At 42.3% G+C, this 16,858-nt stretch overlaps 1 protein-coding gene across 1 annotated transcript in view; it reads right to left on the bottom strand.

Annotated features, from left to right (window-relative positions):
- Positions 1-736: 736 nt before the first annotated feature.
- The window catches only part of HYDIN (HYDIN axonemal central pair apparatus protein), a 464,226-nt gene continuing 448,104 nt past the window's right edge, over positions 737-16,858 (bottom strand). The window contains 5 exon segments of the mRNA XM_078149348.1: positions 737-1,724; positions 2,924-3,148; positions 3,782-4,012; positions 14,776-14,926; positions 16,612-16,775. Coding sequence (XP_078005474.1) covers positions 1,242-1,724; positions 2,924-3,148; positions 3,782-4,012; positions 14,776-14,926; positions 16,612-16,775 — 1,254 coding nt within the window. The 3' untranslated portion in view covers positions 737-1,241.

The following is a 16,858-nucleotide window of genomic DNA, read 5'->3' as shown; positions in this document are numbered from 1 at the left end:
GTGCTTATTAGTGTTGTAATAGTTGCTAAAAGTTTCTGACCTGGATATTTGCTCTTTAATTCTGCAAACCAGCTCTACCTTCGAAATATGGCACTGGTGTGTGGTCCTTTTGGAAGGAGATTTATGACCTAAGGCGAGGAGGAGATACCTGGGCCTCACTAGTCAAGGGGACAGACTCTTGCCTTTGAAGCCACTCTGCTCCTGGCCTTCTCCCTTAGGGTTTTCACCACTACAGGGTCTGGCCCACCAGACCTCCACCCAATTCCAGTTGGCCCACGAATGGCTCCAGGAATCCAAGGGCTACAAAGAGCTTTCATGCTCCCCTGTTTCCACAGTTTTCATCACTGGGCCACACAGCAGGTTTGGTAGATGACTTACAGGGAATGAAGCTACATTGCAGCAAGTTTGGACCCATGATATTTTCCAGGGATGACCTTTGATGGGGATGGAGATAGCTGGAGGCCTAAGAGGAATAAGAACTAGAAAGCAGGCTTGAAGATGACAAGCAGGTGGGCAGGCCCTAGTGCAACTCCCCTCTCCCCTCAAAACACCTTTGCTTGAAGGCAGGGCATTGACTTGTCCCTTTTTTTAATAATCTGACCGTTTTTTGGGTTCATACTGTGTCTAAACATGCATAGCGCTGGCTAAGGGCATGCAGATACCGGTGGGAGGCCACTTGGGATGCTGAGTGATGGGATACACTACTGAATGGAGGCTTATGGGTAGTAACACAATATTTTCTTAATAACTGATATCTTTATTGGATAGTTGGGTTTGGGGGAGGGGAAGGGGATTTCCAGAAATCTGTAGAAAAGTCTACAATTCATAAGTAACCAAATCATTTGAAATTTAAAATAAAAAAAACCACAAACTAAATCTTCATATGACTGTGAGTAGATACTGTATTTGATGGGTGCTTGTATACTCTGAAGAAAAACAGGGCTATGATACTGCATTTATACTCCCCAATTTCTGTTATTCTTTGTTAGGAAAAACCCTACAGGGTTGACACATATAATCCCTAGTGAATTTGGTCAACAGCTGATGAGTTTTAAGAGGACTTCATCTTCCCCCTGTTTTTCTTCACTGCCAAGAGCCTGGGGCTTTAGGAAGAGGGAACTATGTGGAGGATGGGCTTTGGTGGGGGTGGGGAGTCTAAGAGTTCACAAAATACTGATGGTGCCAGAGGGCCAAGGAAAAGGGCTTTTGTTGGTTTATAAGCAATTGACTCCTGGTTAATTCTATGGGGTGACCCCTTTCAGATAATAGATCCACTGGATTCCTGCTTCATTGCCGGTGGCATTGAGGCAGGACACAATGAGCTTGGAGGTAATGGGAGATTTTTGGCCTAAAGTGTTCCCTTCGAAGGAGACAGTAATGTTGTTGATTTTCTTAGCACGCACTGTATCAAGGGCTTTGACAGAGAAGAATTGGCTCTCTACAATAAAGGAATAGGACATTTGGTGGTAGAATACATTTTTAAAGGGGATGATGGTGTTGGAACCTGCTTTGATTTGGATGGGACCCTGGGGTTTGGGGTATTGGGCCAGTCCAATGAGTGGGATAGTGTATTCCCCTCCCACGGGAGAGGAGAGATAGAGCATGCCCCTTATTTCACCTAGCTGGCTAGGTTCAAAGTTGACTTCCACATTGACTTCAATGCCTCCTTGGGCTCCTGGTGCTGCACAGACAATCTTCTCCACGTGGAAATCTTGGTTGTCAGTCTGAAATGGGAGCATGTAGAGGACCCAGAATCAGAGAGAAAGTCTTGGTAAGTGTTTAGGCTGACAAGGAATGTAGTACACAAAGGGAAATAAGATGGGGAGTATCTATCCATTCTTGGAGATCCCTTAGTGAGTTGAGATGCAAGAGAACACATTTTAATCCTGTTATCCCAGATCTGTCCAAGAGCTGACTCCTCCTAGAGATCCATCAGGGTAACATTAATCTTTACATTGTTCCTGGGATGGTAAAAGGAAGTAGGGGTGAACCACCTTGTGACCTGGCATCACCCAAATTTGTTCAGTGTTTGTTTTTGTGGATGTTGCCTCAAACTGTGTGAATTTTAAATGCAACAAGTCCCTGGGATGGCCTACTTTCATACTGTGACGGAGTAGAGATGTCAAATATGCGGCCTCCTCCGTAACACTCCCAAGTGCCCCCAAACCAAATGAAAACGTCTTTGGGAAATATTTCACAACATAAATAAAAATTCGATAAAACATAGCTAATCTCTATGGTTCTCTAAGTCAAGCTGTAGCCCACGGAGATGCCTTCTGTATAGGTCAGTGGCCCCATTTCTGTTGGAATTTGACCCCTCTGGCCTCGAAGAAAGGGAAGAGGAAGCCAATGCTGGAGATTTCTCATTGGGTATTTGTTTTTAGTGTCTATCCTACTGAGTAGTTATTTTTATTTTACTTATTTTTACTTATGTTATTAAGGCTTTCCCATCCAGAACCTGGTCTCAGTCAATGAAGTTTACTCTCTAGTCAGTGGACTTGAATCCATTATGTTTAACTCACCAAAAAACCAGTAGAACTAGATAAGGCTTGGTTTGCTTGTAGAGGGGTGGGTTTGGCATTTTCTCCACCTGATCAGTCTGAAGTGACCCCCTGAGCCTGCTGGGGGCAACAAAACTGGAGGGGTGTGTGTGTGTGTGTGTGTGTATGTGTGTGTGTGTGTGTGTGTGTTTCCCATTTGGTGGATTGAGCAGACCAGTGGTGGCCAGGGAATAGAAGGAGACATTAGACTGGGTGCTAACCTGCTGTTAGGCTAAACTGCTCTGGAAATGTCTAGTTTTGACCTGCCACAGGTGCCTGTGTGAGAAGAGAAGTCCAAGTTTCTCTGAACTTTAGCTTCCTAGTGCTTCTGTGCCCTTCTTAATGTATCATTTGGAGCCCGAGCTTCTGGCCAGGTCACTCACCTTACATGAATATTCTGCCTTCTGACGGGTGTAGTTAATGAACTTAGCATTGACATTCTGGCTGCTACCCAGGACAGCCTGGAAGTAGACTGGCTTCTCAGGCCGGCCTGGGATGGCTTTAAGATTGAGTTCGTAATGGTAGGTGCCTAAATCACCCTGGTGTAGACTCAGTCGCCCAGTGGTCTCTCCAGCTTTGAGAGGTTGGAAATCAAATGTTACCATACCCTGAGGGAGAAGAAAGAAGTTCTGGTCAAGCAGAGAACTCTAGCCTTCTTTACTGTAGGGTTGGGAGAAACCCTAAGGCCCAGAGAAGGTATGACTGTCCTCAAGTAGGTGACAGTTGCTTGTTCCTTATGGCATATGCTTGGGATTGCCTTGGGGACTCAATGACTTGCTTTTCCAAGCTAAGGTATCTTGGGTTCCTATATCTGTGACCTCTTCATCTAATAAAATGTCTTTTTCATATTAACTCACAGCAACTTAGAGGCTATAGTCCAAGTAGCTCATTCCATGTATACTCCAACTGCAAGACACCAAACCTTACTTGGTGGAGGGTTTGCCTATTCCTGGAACATCACTAATGGTTGGTACTAAAAGAAAAAACAGACTCCCCTTTCCCCCCACAAAAAGGTGGTCAAAGCCTCATATCTTGTCCATTTCTTGATCATTTCAATCATTATTAAGCAGCTTTAACCACTTCTACAGGACTAGAATTGCGAGAAAAAAAGTTTGCTCTAAAGAAATGAACCCACTGTTTGTCTAATCACTCCAAATCTTAACCAATCAAAGAATGGTAATGTCACATGCAAAAAGCCCAGATGCCAACAGCCCCAGATCAGATGTGGCTGTGCTCCATACCTCTGAATTGGATGGTACTGCGAACTGGGAGGGTATGCTGATATCAGGTACTCGGCAGTCTGTGGTGAAGACGACAGAGTAAGGGAGGGGGTTTTCCACCTTGATGGAGGCTGATGTGCTCTGCCGAACAAAGGTACTCATCTCGATTGTCTTAATGATTCCGCTGGGGAGGACCTTGAAAGTCACCAAGTAGAAGAGGTACTCGTTGCTTACTTCATTGCGGAAGGTCACCTGAGGTCACAGGGACAGAGCAGGAGAGTGAGCGGGTTAGAACCGAAAAATCATTATCTCACTGTGGCCATACCCAAAATGAATGTGAAGACCTGGAAGCATTAAGGTCATAGCTATAACCCCTTGCTGCTCAACACTTACCTGTCCTCCCCCTGCATTTTCTGGATCTTAGGTGCCAAAGGGGTTAAAGAAATAAACCCAAATGTGTAGATGGAAAGGATGGAGGGAATGCCTATCATAAGAGCAGCTGTCAGAGGCTGTACTCCAGTCCTGCTCTGGCAAGACCTTTCCTTCTTATCCTTCTCCCCAAAGCAGAAGCTTTTAATAAATTAGTATAGAAATAAAAGTTGCAAAGGAACATCTCCCCTATAAACCCAGGGCAAATACATGCAAATACTAATAAACTAATACATACAAAATCAGTGGGAAGAGTAGGTATGCTTTAGGAATCATGCATGAAGAATATTTGTATATGTATATATACACACATATATATGCACATATATGTGTGTGTATGTATACACAATCAATAAATAGTTAAGTGACCACTATGTACTAAGTGCTTAGAATATAAAAAGAGGCAAAAGGCAGTCCTTGAGGAACTCCCGATCTAATAGGAGAGACAACTGGATAATAAGGAGTTACAAGTAAGCTAGCTATACTAGATAAATAGGAGATAATTAAGAGAGGATTAAGAGGGGTTAGGAAAGGCTTCCTGTAGAAGATGAGATTTTAGTTGGAACTTAAAAGGAAAGCAGGGAAGCTAATAGGTAGAGTTGAGGAGAGAGAGCATTCCAGGTATGGGAGAACAGCCAGAAAAAATGCCTGGAGTTGGGAGATAGAGCGTCTTACTCCTGAGAGATAGTGGCAGAAAACATTTGATTGATATGAAATGAAGAAGAGGGAGAAGAGAGAGCTCATGGTAATGGCCTCATTTTAAGGAGGAGAGAAAAACTGTGAGCCAGATGCATCCAGAAATGGAAAGGGTGGCCAGGGATGAGGCTATGCCACTGGGGGAGTGGGGTCTTAGTAATAGCTATTAGTTGGAAGGAGCAGGAGAGGAAAAGATCTAGTCCAATCTGCTTGTAGGTGAGACAAGGGCATAGCAGAGCACGTGCACGGTGCCAATAATGACTGAGGAACTGTGAGTGCCCAACACTTTTAATACTCTCTGTGTTGACGTTGGAAGGGCTTGATGAGATGAAAAAATTAAATACTGGTAGGGATGTGGGAACATAGATATATAATTCACTGCAAGTTAGAACTATGCAGGCAGGTGGGTGAAGTGAATAGAGTCTTAGCATCAGGAATACCTGAGTTCAAATCCGGTCTCAGATACTATCTACATGGCCTTGGGCAAGTTAAACTGTTTGCCTCAGTTTCCCAATCTATAAATTGGGAATAATAATAACACCTATCTCTCGGGGGTGTTGTAAGGGTCAAATGATATTTTGTAAAGTGCTTTGTGATCTTTAAAGTACTCTATAAATACTAGCTACCAACTGTTTTGGAAAACAAGTTTGGATTATGTAGGATAAGTTCTAAAAGCTTCATATCCTTTGAAATGACAGTAGCTCTCTTGGGTTCATAACTCAACGAGGTCATGTACAATCAAAACGCACAGAACTGTTCAAAAATATTCATGGTAGCCTTATTTATAAAGGTTGGAAACAAATCATGTGCTCAACCAAATAGATTACGGCTGAGGAGTAACACTGTAGTATGAGGAGGGCTGGAAGTGAAGGATTCCAAGAAGTGTGTGTGGACCTGTGGGGATGCAGAATGAACCAAATACACAAGTATGTAAAGGCCACTTGAAATGGAGACAAAGTTCCACAAACAAATGCTCACCTGCAGGCAGTGTCCATCACAGTCATTCTTTTAGGCTGTTTTGCTTTTCGTGGTTTGGATATCACAGAGGGAGGATTTGACTGGGAGTGTATTGGGATGTTTTATGATGTGGTGAAACATAATTGATTGGTTTAAAAAGAGGTAGGGCCTGAAAATCAGAATTGCCAGGTAGGTGCTGGCTACTAGATATTTAAGTCTGATTAGTAGATCAGAGACTCACTGGAACTGTGTGTGTGTGTGTGTGTGTGTGTGCGCGTGCGCGCACGCACGTGTGTGTATGTGTGTGTGTTCAGAGGAGGCTAAAAGACCGATCTGACTTGAGAGGATAGACTTCAGTATCCTTCTCTCCTCTCCTCTCATCAGAAAGGTCATGGGGCTTTAGGTGGAGGACAAGGCAGAAGTTGTCAGATGTGGCCAGCGTGTTTTGCTGAATTATACTTCCGTGTCATTTATGATAGGGTTCTTTGGTGGGGGTGGAAAGAAGTTTCATTAGAAATAGAATTGTTGTCGTTCACTTGTTTCTGTTGGGGCCGAGTCTTGGTGACCCCATTTGGGATTTTCTTGGCTAAGATATTGGAGTAGTTTGCCATTTCCTTGTCTAACTCATCTTACAGATGAGGAAACTGAGGCAAACAGGGTTAAGTGACTTGCCTGGGTCATACAGCTAGTGTGTGTCTGGGACCAGATTTGACTTGGGAAGATGAGTCTTCCTGACTCCAAGCCCAGCACTCTGTGCACTACGGCGCCACCTAGCTGCTGGAAAGGGAGAGGGACGTATCAAAAAGCATCAAGCATCAGGAAAATGTTTAATAACAACTAGCATTCACATAGAGCCTCAAGGTTTTCACAATGCTTTAATGTCACCTCATCTGATCCTCATCTGGCCGCGGGAGGTAGGTTCTATCATTATTGTCATTTTACAGAAAAGGAAATTTGCCCAGTGTCACATAGCTAGTGAATATCTGAAGCATGATTTGAACTCAGGTCTTTCTGACTCCATTTCCAGTAGTCTAGACACTAAGCTACCAGGACACCACCTAACAGTAGGGAGTAGCGGAAAGTCCTCTTTCCTTTTTTCCAGTAGAAACAATGATTTATTTTGGTTCCTTTCACACATCTTATTGTTTAGGGAATGCAGTCTCATATAAGATCACCAACTTTGAGAGCTACACTTAAAACAATGTAGGGTCCAGGCAAAGCGGATGCCCTCGATCGAGTTATCTAGCTCCCTGAATGTACTTGTGCACATCTTCAGCAGAAGTGTCTTTTCATGGCAAGGTAAATTTTACAAATGGGCTTGTAAGAAAAGAATGAAATACTTTGCCCCACACTTCTGTTATACAAGGAAAAATATTTTCTCTCAGAAATGGGGAAAAACCAAAGAAGACAGATATGACTACTTAACATGAGTGGTAGGCCAACATGGAAGAGCCACAGTGTTATTACTATTATGATCATTAATTAGCTTATCATGCCAATGAGACCAACAAGGTTTTTTCTAAAAGATGGATTAAACTGTTTCCATTTTTACACCAGACCTTTCCTTCGTGTCGTTCTGAGACAGACAATCTGTGTTCCAAGTTTTGTTCTGGGATGGCCTTTGAAACGTCATTAAAAGGAATGAATTCAATTACTGTTGTATCTTCACAAAAAAGGGGCTCTCACCCAGTAGATAGGCAGCTTCATTCTCATGAGCATTCTGTCCAAGAAGAAATTCGAAAGGACACAGATGACGCCGATGAATAGAAGAAATCACCTGATGAGCTTGGGAGTATTTGGAGCAGTGGATCAGTCTAGGATCATGAAACCTGAACTTCCCATCATAAACAGGAAACTGGAAGCAGGTCCTTCCATCATATATAGTTTCTTTACTCCTTGTGCTAAGACAGCCACTGGTTTCTGTTGTCCATGTTCACCAGCACCATCATAGCCAACAGCATGCGGGCCCAGGGTGGCTTCTTCAGCTTTAGGATGGCACCCACCCATGTACAACGTCTCCAAGTCAGCAGAAGCATTATATAAATAAATAAATAAATAAACACACACACACACACACACACATACATATATGTATATGTATATGTATATATATATATATATTATACATATTATATCAGTTATATGCTTTTGTTTTTAAAAAAGCAAGCTGTAATACAAATTTGTGATTTCATGTATAATTCTCTTTTTTAGCTCTGTTTTGTATATGGAAATGTTCTCTCTCCCTGTCTCTTCGCTCCGCAGAGATGGCGCCCAGCCTGCATGGCCAAGTTTTTGTTTCCAGAAGCGAGATGCCTGCTAAGTACTAAACGTCACAGGAACACATCCTATGGTTCCAAAGCTATGCTCTGTTGCCATGGATTCTCACTCCTCTTCTTCAGTCCTATGGGTTTAGACAAAGTTCTTTTCTTCTCTGTAATCCAGGGGTGTCAGGAGAGTACAGGATTTAAAGACGGAGGGACTGTAGTAGCCATCTCATCATAAGATTATAGATTTAGAGCTGGAAGGGACCTTAGAAGGTCATCTAACTCCTTCATCTTACTGAGGGCCAGAAAGGGGACAGGACTTTCTAAGGTCATGTATGTACTAAGTATCAGGGCCACGATTCAAATCTAGAACGTTTGACTTCAAATCCAGTGCACTGTCTACTATACTACCTTGCTCTCAGATGGAAAGAGGAGCCTTTTAATATGAGTACAAAAACACTTTACTTTTAGGGGTCATTTCTTCTTCTTTTTTTACAATTAACATCATTTATCAAGCACCTCCTATGTTCCAGTACAATGAAACAATCTCTACTCTTAAGAATCATATAGTCTTAATTTTTTTGGTTAAAAGACATTTTTAAAAGAAACTTTTTTTTTCATTCTGAATTCAAGGGACATACATATACACGTATAGAGGGAGGGAGAGAGGGGGGAGAGAGGGAGAGAGAGAGAGACAGAGAGACAGAGAGACAGATAGGCAGAGAGACAAAGAAACAGAAAGATAGAGACAGAGATAGTGACAGAGATAGAGACAGAGACACAGAGAAATAGAGACAGAGAGAAACAGAGAGAGAAAGACACACACACACACAGACAGAGAAGGAGAGAGAACATTTTTACATGCAAAACAGAGCTAGAAAGAGAATTATACATGAAATCACAAATTTGTATTACAGCTTGCTTTTTTAATAACAAAAGTATATAACTGATATAATATAATATATATAACATAATAATAATAATATAATAGTACTTCTGGGAAGGCTTGGACTGGCTGCCTTGTGAGGGGACCTAATTTGGTAAAGACCCTGGGACATACATTTCTTCCTGGCTCTGGAAGAGAGGAAGCTGTCACAAGATTGGAGCCTGAGGGCAGAGTTTTCTTTTACAGTGATGCCTTTTAAATCTCTTGGAGAAGCTCAGGAGGGAAAAGAGATGGAAAATGAGATTGGTAGTGCCCCAGCAGCAGAAGGGGGAAGATGCTCTCCAAAAGACTGCTTCTAAACCTCTTGTAGTTTTCTTCAGATCACGGTTTGGCTAATTAAGAGAATCCAGCAAAAACTGATTGAATTATGGTTACTCAGAGAAAACACCAGAACACTGGAGAATCTCTGTCACCCTCTATTTCTGTCTTCTGTTTTACTGCTGTATGCAGTGAGTAGCATGGTTCATTACTAAGTGTTTCTTTTCTGTTTTAAATTTTGTTTACTGGTTATTTACATTTTTAAGCCATAGTTTATTAGCTAAAGATGATCTTATTGCATTCTGAGTTTGTGTTTTGCTGTAGAGAGTTGATGGTGATGGATGAGGTGGGGTGTGGGGGGTGGGGTGTGTGTGTGTGGGTGGGGGTGGAGGGCAAACCTGTGGATAATTGAGTACATTGAATATAGCTGGCTGGGAAACTACCCTCCTAGCTTGCTAATCATGGGTGGGGGTGGGCCTTAGAGAACTTTATGATATTTTAAGCTTTTTTTCCCCCAGCTTCACAGATAAGGAAAGCCACGTGGAACCGGGGCATTTGTCCTACTAAACCACTCACACTGGGTTGAGGGACTACCAGGTTGCTTGAGGGCAGGCAAATGGCCCAGGTCAGAATTAGAGCAGGACAAAGCTCTTGTGCCAATTAGAGCTGGGATTGGCCCATCAGTAGTGGCTGCATTTCCAGCCTAAGAATGATAGGGAGATCCAGTATTAAAAACAAACAAACAAAACCAACATCTTTTCTGTGCATTTAAGAAGATGCTTCAATGACCCTCTTTTCTTTCCTTTTTGGCAATATTATCGATAGCTCTTTTTTGCCTCTCTGCATCCTCCCATCCCTCTCCAGAAAAGAAAAACCACAGTCTTTTGTAACCAATAAGCATAGTCGAGCAAAACACACCCGTACATTTGCCGTGCCCAAAATCGTAGGTCTCACTGCGCACCCCCTTAAACCCATCAGCTTTCTGGCAGAAGGCACACGTAGCAGGCTTTCAACATCAGTCCCTGGGAGTTGTGGCTGGCTGCTGCATCAGTCAGAGTTCTTTAGTCTTTCAAAATTGTTTGTCTTTACAATATTTTTGTTATTGTATGAATTGTTCCCCAGGTTCTGCTCTCTTTGCTCTCTATCAGTTTCCCTGCCCCTCTTTTTGTTTCTGAAGCCATCCTTTCCCATCATTCTAACAGTGCAATAACATTCCTTTATACTCTAATTTGTGAAGTCATTCACTTTGTTTCCATCCCTTTCTTACAATAAAGAATTGCTATAAATCCTTTTGTAATATAGGGATCTTTGGGGGCAGCTAGGTGGCATAGTGGATAGAGACTGGCCCTGGAGTCAAGAGTACCTGAGTCCAAATCCGGCCTGAAACATACTACTAGTTGTGTGACCCTGGGCAAGTCACTTAACCCCCTTGCCTAGCCAAAAAACAAGAACAAAAAATGTAGGGATCTTTGGCTTCTTTCTTTGCTCTCTTTGCATTAGGTGTAATAGTGGTGTAATGGATCAAGTTTAATGGTTTTTGGAGGATAGTTTTAATTTGCTTTTCAGAATGCAATTGTGTGCCTGTCTTTCTGCATTCCTTCCAACAACAATTATTTTCCTTTTTTTTTTTTTGGTCACCTTTGGCAATCTCATAGGTGAGGTGGAACTTTAGAATTGATTTAATGTGTATTTCTCTACTTATTCGTGATTTGTAATGGTTTTTCATGTGGCTGTTCAACATCTGTATTTCTACCTTTGAGAATTGCTTTGATCACATCTTTTGACCGTTAACATATTGGAGAATGGCTTTTATCCTTGTATATTTGAAACAAGTCTTCATGTATCTTAGGTGTCACACCCTTATTATAGAAATTTGCTGTAAAGATTTGCCCCAAATAATCACTTCCTTTCTAATTTTATTGTACTGATTTTATTTATGCAAAAATTTTTCAATTTTATGTAACTGATATTGCTAATTTTTCTTTTATGATCTCCTCTATCCCTTGTCTACTCATGCTTCCCCTATCCATAGTTGCAAAAACCACTTTCTTCCTTGTTCCTCTAATTTACATTTATTTATGTTTATAATGTGACTTTTTAAAATCCAAGTTTTAATATTTCTTGTTGTCTCATGGAGTCACTAATTTCTGTATGATCCATTCTAATTTTCTGGGGATCTGTTGCTTAGATAACTTTTCATACCTCTTGTGCCAAGCTGTCAATTCACTTTCCAATTCCTTCTTTCATAGCTCTCATTTCTTTTCTATTTTTTTTTCTTTTAGCACTATCATTTCAATTATGTAATCTTTTTTTTTCTTTTTTGGTGAGGCAATGGGGTTAAGTGACTTGCTCAGGGTCACACAACTAGTAAATGTTATATCTTTGAGGTCGGATTTGAACTCAGGTCCTCCTGACTCCAAGGCTGGAGCTCTGCCCACTGTGCCACGTGGCTGCCCCTATGCAATCATTTTTAACTCTTTTAAAAATACTTGTTTCATCTCTTCCAAGAAATCTAGTTGAGCTTGTGCCTAAGCTGTTTTCCTTTGAGGCTTTGCTTATAGATGTTTTGGAGTCATCATCTTCTAGGTTTGTGCTTTGAGCTTCCCTATCACCATAATAGCTCTTTATGGTGGGCTTTTTTCTTATTTGCTTATTTTTTAACTTTTCTAATTAATTTATTTAAGGTTCATTAAATTTGTAATAATAGTATGAAGTGCAACAGACCACAAATTACCGTGTTACTGACATGCCAAAAGAAAACTCCAAAAAGGTTTCCTTAGCTGAAAGACTATTACTCTTAATACAAACATTATATACTCAAATTGAATTTCTTATACTATACAATGACAACACTTTTCCTACACATTCATCCTTATACTAAGGAAAAACCTCTAGATAAGTTAGCTATTACAGTGAATTAAATGTTAAATTTTTGGACCTTGTAGTAAAAAAAATCAAAGTGCTTTAGAGCCAAGCTAGGTCATAAAATGAACCTCCTTCCTGACTTCAGACTTTATGTTAGGGCTAGGCTCTCCCCACTTCTGGATGAAATTTCTGGGCTGTGCTTATGTCTGCTTGAGACCTACTGCTGCTTTCCCAAGGTATTAAATATTGTGTTATTCCAGGTTTTCAGAGACAGATTAGGTTGGGGATCTGTAAGCTTTCAGTACTCCCCAAATGGTCTGACTCAGGGCAAAGTCTGAATGCTGCTGTCCTGGTAGAAGCTCTGCAAGTTCCTGATGTCGATTAGGGTCTCAACAACAGGCCTGTGGCATAAAGTGTTGCTGGAATCAGCCCCTGTCAGCCAGCTGGGAAGCTCTGCAGGTAGTGCAACAGACAGAACTGCAGGACCCCCTTTGGTCTGGGATTTCTGCCATAGTTATTCCACTGCTGGATTCAGACTGGGCTGTGGGCTGGAATTGATACCCCAGCTCTGCTCTACTCACACAGGAGACTCCTAAATATTTTATACAAAGAATGCTCTACTTAAAGGACATGCAATAGATGAAAATCTCAATTGACAGCAATAATAAGTTAGGGAAATGATTCTCCGAATGATACCAGACACCTCAGTCCTTCTGTTCTAGACCACAAATGAAAGGAGATAAAGATGGGTCAAAGATGACTTTAGGGGACCCTGGTCTCCTCTGCCTCCTGTTTCCCATCCCCCCAGAATCTCTCTCCCGTGATGATCCAGCATTTAAACAATACAATTTCTGCTGTAGCATTTTCAGTTTCCGGCATCATATTTTATTTCATTATTTGTATTGAATGTTATTTGTGTTTTTTACTCAAAGCATGTTTTTTTTTCTATAAATATAGAAAAGTTAACACTTGAAAAAGTTTTGATGCATTCTAAAGTGCTATTTTTTAAAAATAATTTGGTGATTGGGGAAATAAGATGCTTCCCTAGGGAATATGCCCCCAGTTTCATAATCAACTGAGATAATATTTGTAAAGCTCTTAGCACTGTGCCTGGCATATAGTAGGTGGTTAATAAATGCTTTCTCCATCCCACTCCCCTCCAGGTAGGTTAACAGAAAAGTATGATTGAAATTATGGAAACTTATTCTATGGTCATTTTTGGGGGGGAATAGATCTATTTCATAAAGTGAGGTATACCTGTAGCATTGCAGCCCTGTGCCCTGGTACAGGCTTCTCATGCCAGGCAAGTCCATCTGGCAACGTGTGAGTAGCCTTGGCATGTCAATCCCAGCTGATGCCCCCAGTTAGGGTCCCTTTGCTGAAGCCTGACACAGCAGGTAGAAAGCAGTCTGCCAGAGAGGGGGCTTCTGTGAACTCTAGCCTGGGGACTGTATGACAGCAGCCCATATTAAATGAGGCACACAGGAATAATCAAGCAGCCCATTCATACCCAGAGACCAGACTGTACCTCCCAGTCTGAATGCTACTGAGTGATGACCCCTTGTGTGCATGAAGGTTCTCTGTTCCATTGAAAGTCATGCTGACTCAGTGACCCCATTACTACAGGTCCTGCCTGTCAATCAGTGTTGGGGATGGTGTCACCTAATCTGCAGCTTTTATGTGACCGTTCTCTAGCCCACAGTAGGTCATTTCCTACCTGTTAGCCAGTATGGAGAAGCCTATTCCCCTTATCTATAATCTCATCTCCTTGTGACGCTGCATGTGAGGAGGAGCTGAGACAGAACAGCCCGTCCCCTTTTTGCTTATATGGACCTATCTGAATGATCTTTATCTCATTAAGAAAATTAACAATAAAAACTGGCTCCACCTTGAATCCCTTGCTGATCTCTAGTGGTCAGCCTGCCAACACATTGCTACCTTGATATATTTAATAAACTACTTTTAATTATCTTTTTCCTGAGTTTTGCCTCATAGGGCAAAAGTCTGAAAAAAGAATCTCCCTTTGAACACTTCCAAAGACCAGCTTTATAGCAACATTTTCCAGAGGCTTAGCAAGGAGAATAAACTAACCATGTTTGCGTCTGCAAGTGAACTGAGAAGTTCAGCTTGCCATCTGAGAGATGCTACGTAGGCTCAAGAGGAGCTTAGTTACTGTTGGACTGAACTGAATTGGGCCCAGGCCAAACAGTGCTTAGACACTTCTGGGGTAGCTGGAGTTTGCAGTTTGCCTGGACTATGCTTACCTTATATGCAATGACGCTTGTTGTATTTCCATAGGATGGAGCGTGGAAGTCTTTGATAATCATGCCACAAGCCTTCCCTCGTGAGAGGCACAGAGCATTGGGCCTGGCCCACCTGCCTATGGGGAATTAAGGTCTGAGTGCAAGTGGGGCAGATGTCAGAAGGCAGCTAGCAGGCAGGCTGCATGTGCTGACATGGCCGCCATACTGGAACAGGAATAGTTGGCAGGTATTAAACCCCATTGATAGAAAGTTCCAGACTTTCTATAGACTCCGGCTGTTAGGGGTGAGAGAAAGCCAATGACCAGAGCCTCTGGATGGTGCTGGCGCTCTGCGTACCTTTACAGAGAATATCCCCTCCTTGAAGGAAAAAAAGTTCAACTTGTAATCTTTCTTGGATCCTGCCAGGACATCGATGTAGTCGAGGCCTTTTATCGTCACGCTCAGATCCAGTTTCTCTGGCTTCATCATGTCCACCATGACTCGGAATCTAGAAAGTGGTGAAGGAGATGACGGAGAACATGTTGTTGTTAGTTCAAGATTGAGCATTAGGAGGATAGGATTTAGGAAGGGGAAGGACATTGGAAGCCATCTGGTCTTATCTGCCACTTTACATATAAGCAAACTGAGGCCCATAAAAGAGAAGGGATTTGTCCAATGTTGCGTAGGTGGTAGGGAGCAAAGCTGAGATTTAGCTGTAGGCCCTTTTACAGATGAAAAAAACTAAGTCTCGGGGTCACTTCAGCCATAAGAGCAATGCTAAGATTTGAACCCAGTCCTCCTGATCCAAATTCAATGATTTAGTACCACACTACATTCTCTTCCTTCTTTGCTTACAGGCAGCCTGAGAGTAACACAGAAGATGGTTAACCCTCATTAGTTATTGTTCGGTCGTTTTTCAGTCATGTTTGACTCTTCATGACCCCAGTTTGGTTTTTTTTTGGGGCAAATATAGTGGAGTGATTTGCCATTTCCTTCTCTAGCTCATTTTACAGATGAAGAAACTGAGGCGGCCAGGACTAAATGACTTGCTCAAGGTCACACAGATAGGAAGCGTCTGAGGCCACATGCGGACTCGGATCTTCCTGACTCCAGGCCTGGCACTCCAGACACTGCAGCACCACCCAGCTGCCCAATGACCCCCAAATGGCAGTACATAATGTTGGAAGGGCCGCAGAAGGAGTTTGGGAAAGGTCCACTGCTTTCCATCTATGACTGGGTCCAGTACGTATGAGGTTCCCTTATTTGGCTGACCTCACTTGCCATCAGTTCATTTTTTTCCCTTGCTCTCTTCTTCACCACTATTTTTTATAGCACCGTAGTATGCCATTACATTAATTAATATACTGTACTTTATTCAGACACTCCCTGCCTCATATACAAATAAAGCAGCCATTAATATTTTTGTGCTGTTAGGTCTGTTTCTCTTTAATGACATGTTCAAGATAAAGTTCCAGCAGTGGGAATTGTTGGGTCCGAGGGTATATGACTGGCGTTTTGCTTTTTCTGGTATACTGCTAGACCGCTCTCTGAAAAGACTGAGTCCTGCCAGCAGTGTAATAGGGTGCCTATTTCTTTGCAGCCCTGCCAAGACTGAATTTGGGGGCTATTTTCCCCCTCCCCCAATTTCATGGGTATAAGGCTATATTTTAATGTCTTAATGACAATATCTCTGATTACAAGAGAGGGATCTAGGTGGTGTAGTAGATAGCGTGCTGGGTCGGGAGTCAGTGGGACCTGAATTCTAATCCAGCCTCAGAAACTAGCTGTGTGATCACTTACCCACTGTCTGCCTCAGTTTCCTCATCTGTAAAATGGAAATAGTAAAAGTAGCTGTCTCCCAGGATTATTGTGAGGATAAAGTGAGATAATATTTATAAAGCGCTTTGCAAACCTTAAAGTGCCTTATAAATGCCTGTTGTTATTATAATTTGACTGGCTTTTCCTGTGTTTACTAGCAGTTTATATTTCCTCCTTCAAAAACTGGAAATGACAGCCTTTTCAGAGAACTTGACCCATGCATTTTTTTTTTTTTACCCCGTGGCTGTTCCTTATGCTTGCGTGTCCTAACATGCTTACGGGAGGTGGCTCTTTGACCCCTGCCTCTGTTTGCAGGCTTCTGATGGACTGAGCGGCTTGCTGAGCAATCCTAGGACCACAGCCCCGCGGCCTCACCTCTGCATTTTGTTCAGCCAGTTTTCGACGGGCAGTAGCTCAGTGTAGGGTGTTTTGCTTGGCACCTCCCGGTAGATATTGGCTACTGCTTTGGGAGCATCAGCGGTCCCTTGAAGAGCATACAGCCAGCCTGTCCCGTCAGGGAGTGGGAAGAAGAGTGTGCCCTAAGAGGAAGCAGTAGTATTGTCAGGAATATGTTCAGGGCCCTCTATCAGTCAGCAGCATTGAGTTTTTGGGACACCTTAAC

The sequence above is a fragment of the Phascolarctos cinereus genome, unplaced genomic scaffold (genome assembly GCF_003287225.1).
Source record: "Phascolarctos cinereus isolate Bilbo 61053 unplaced genomic scaffold, phaCin_HiC Scaffold_2;HRSCAF=192, whole genome shotgun sequence".
Classification (NCBI taxonomy): Eukaryota; Metazoa; Chordata; class Mammalia; order Diprotodontia; family Phascolarctidae; genus Phascolarctos; species Phascolarctos cinereus.
This window is presented reverse-complemented; position numbering and strand designations above follow the sequence as displayed.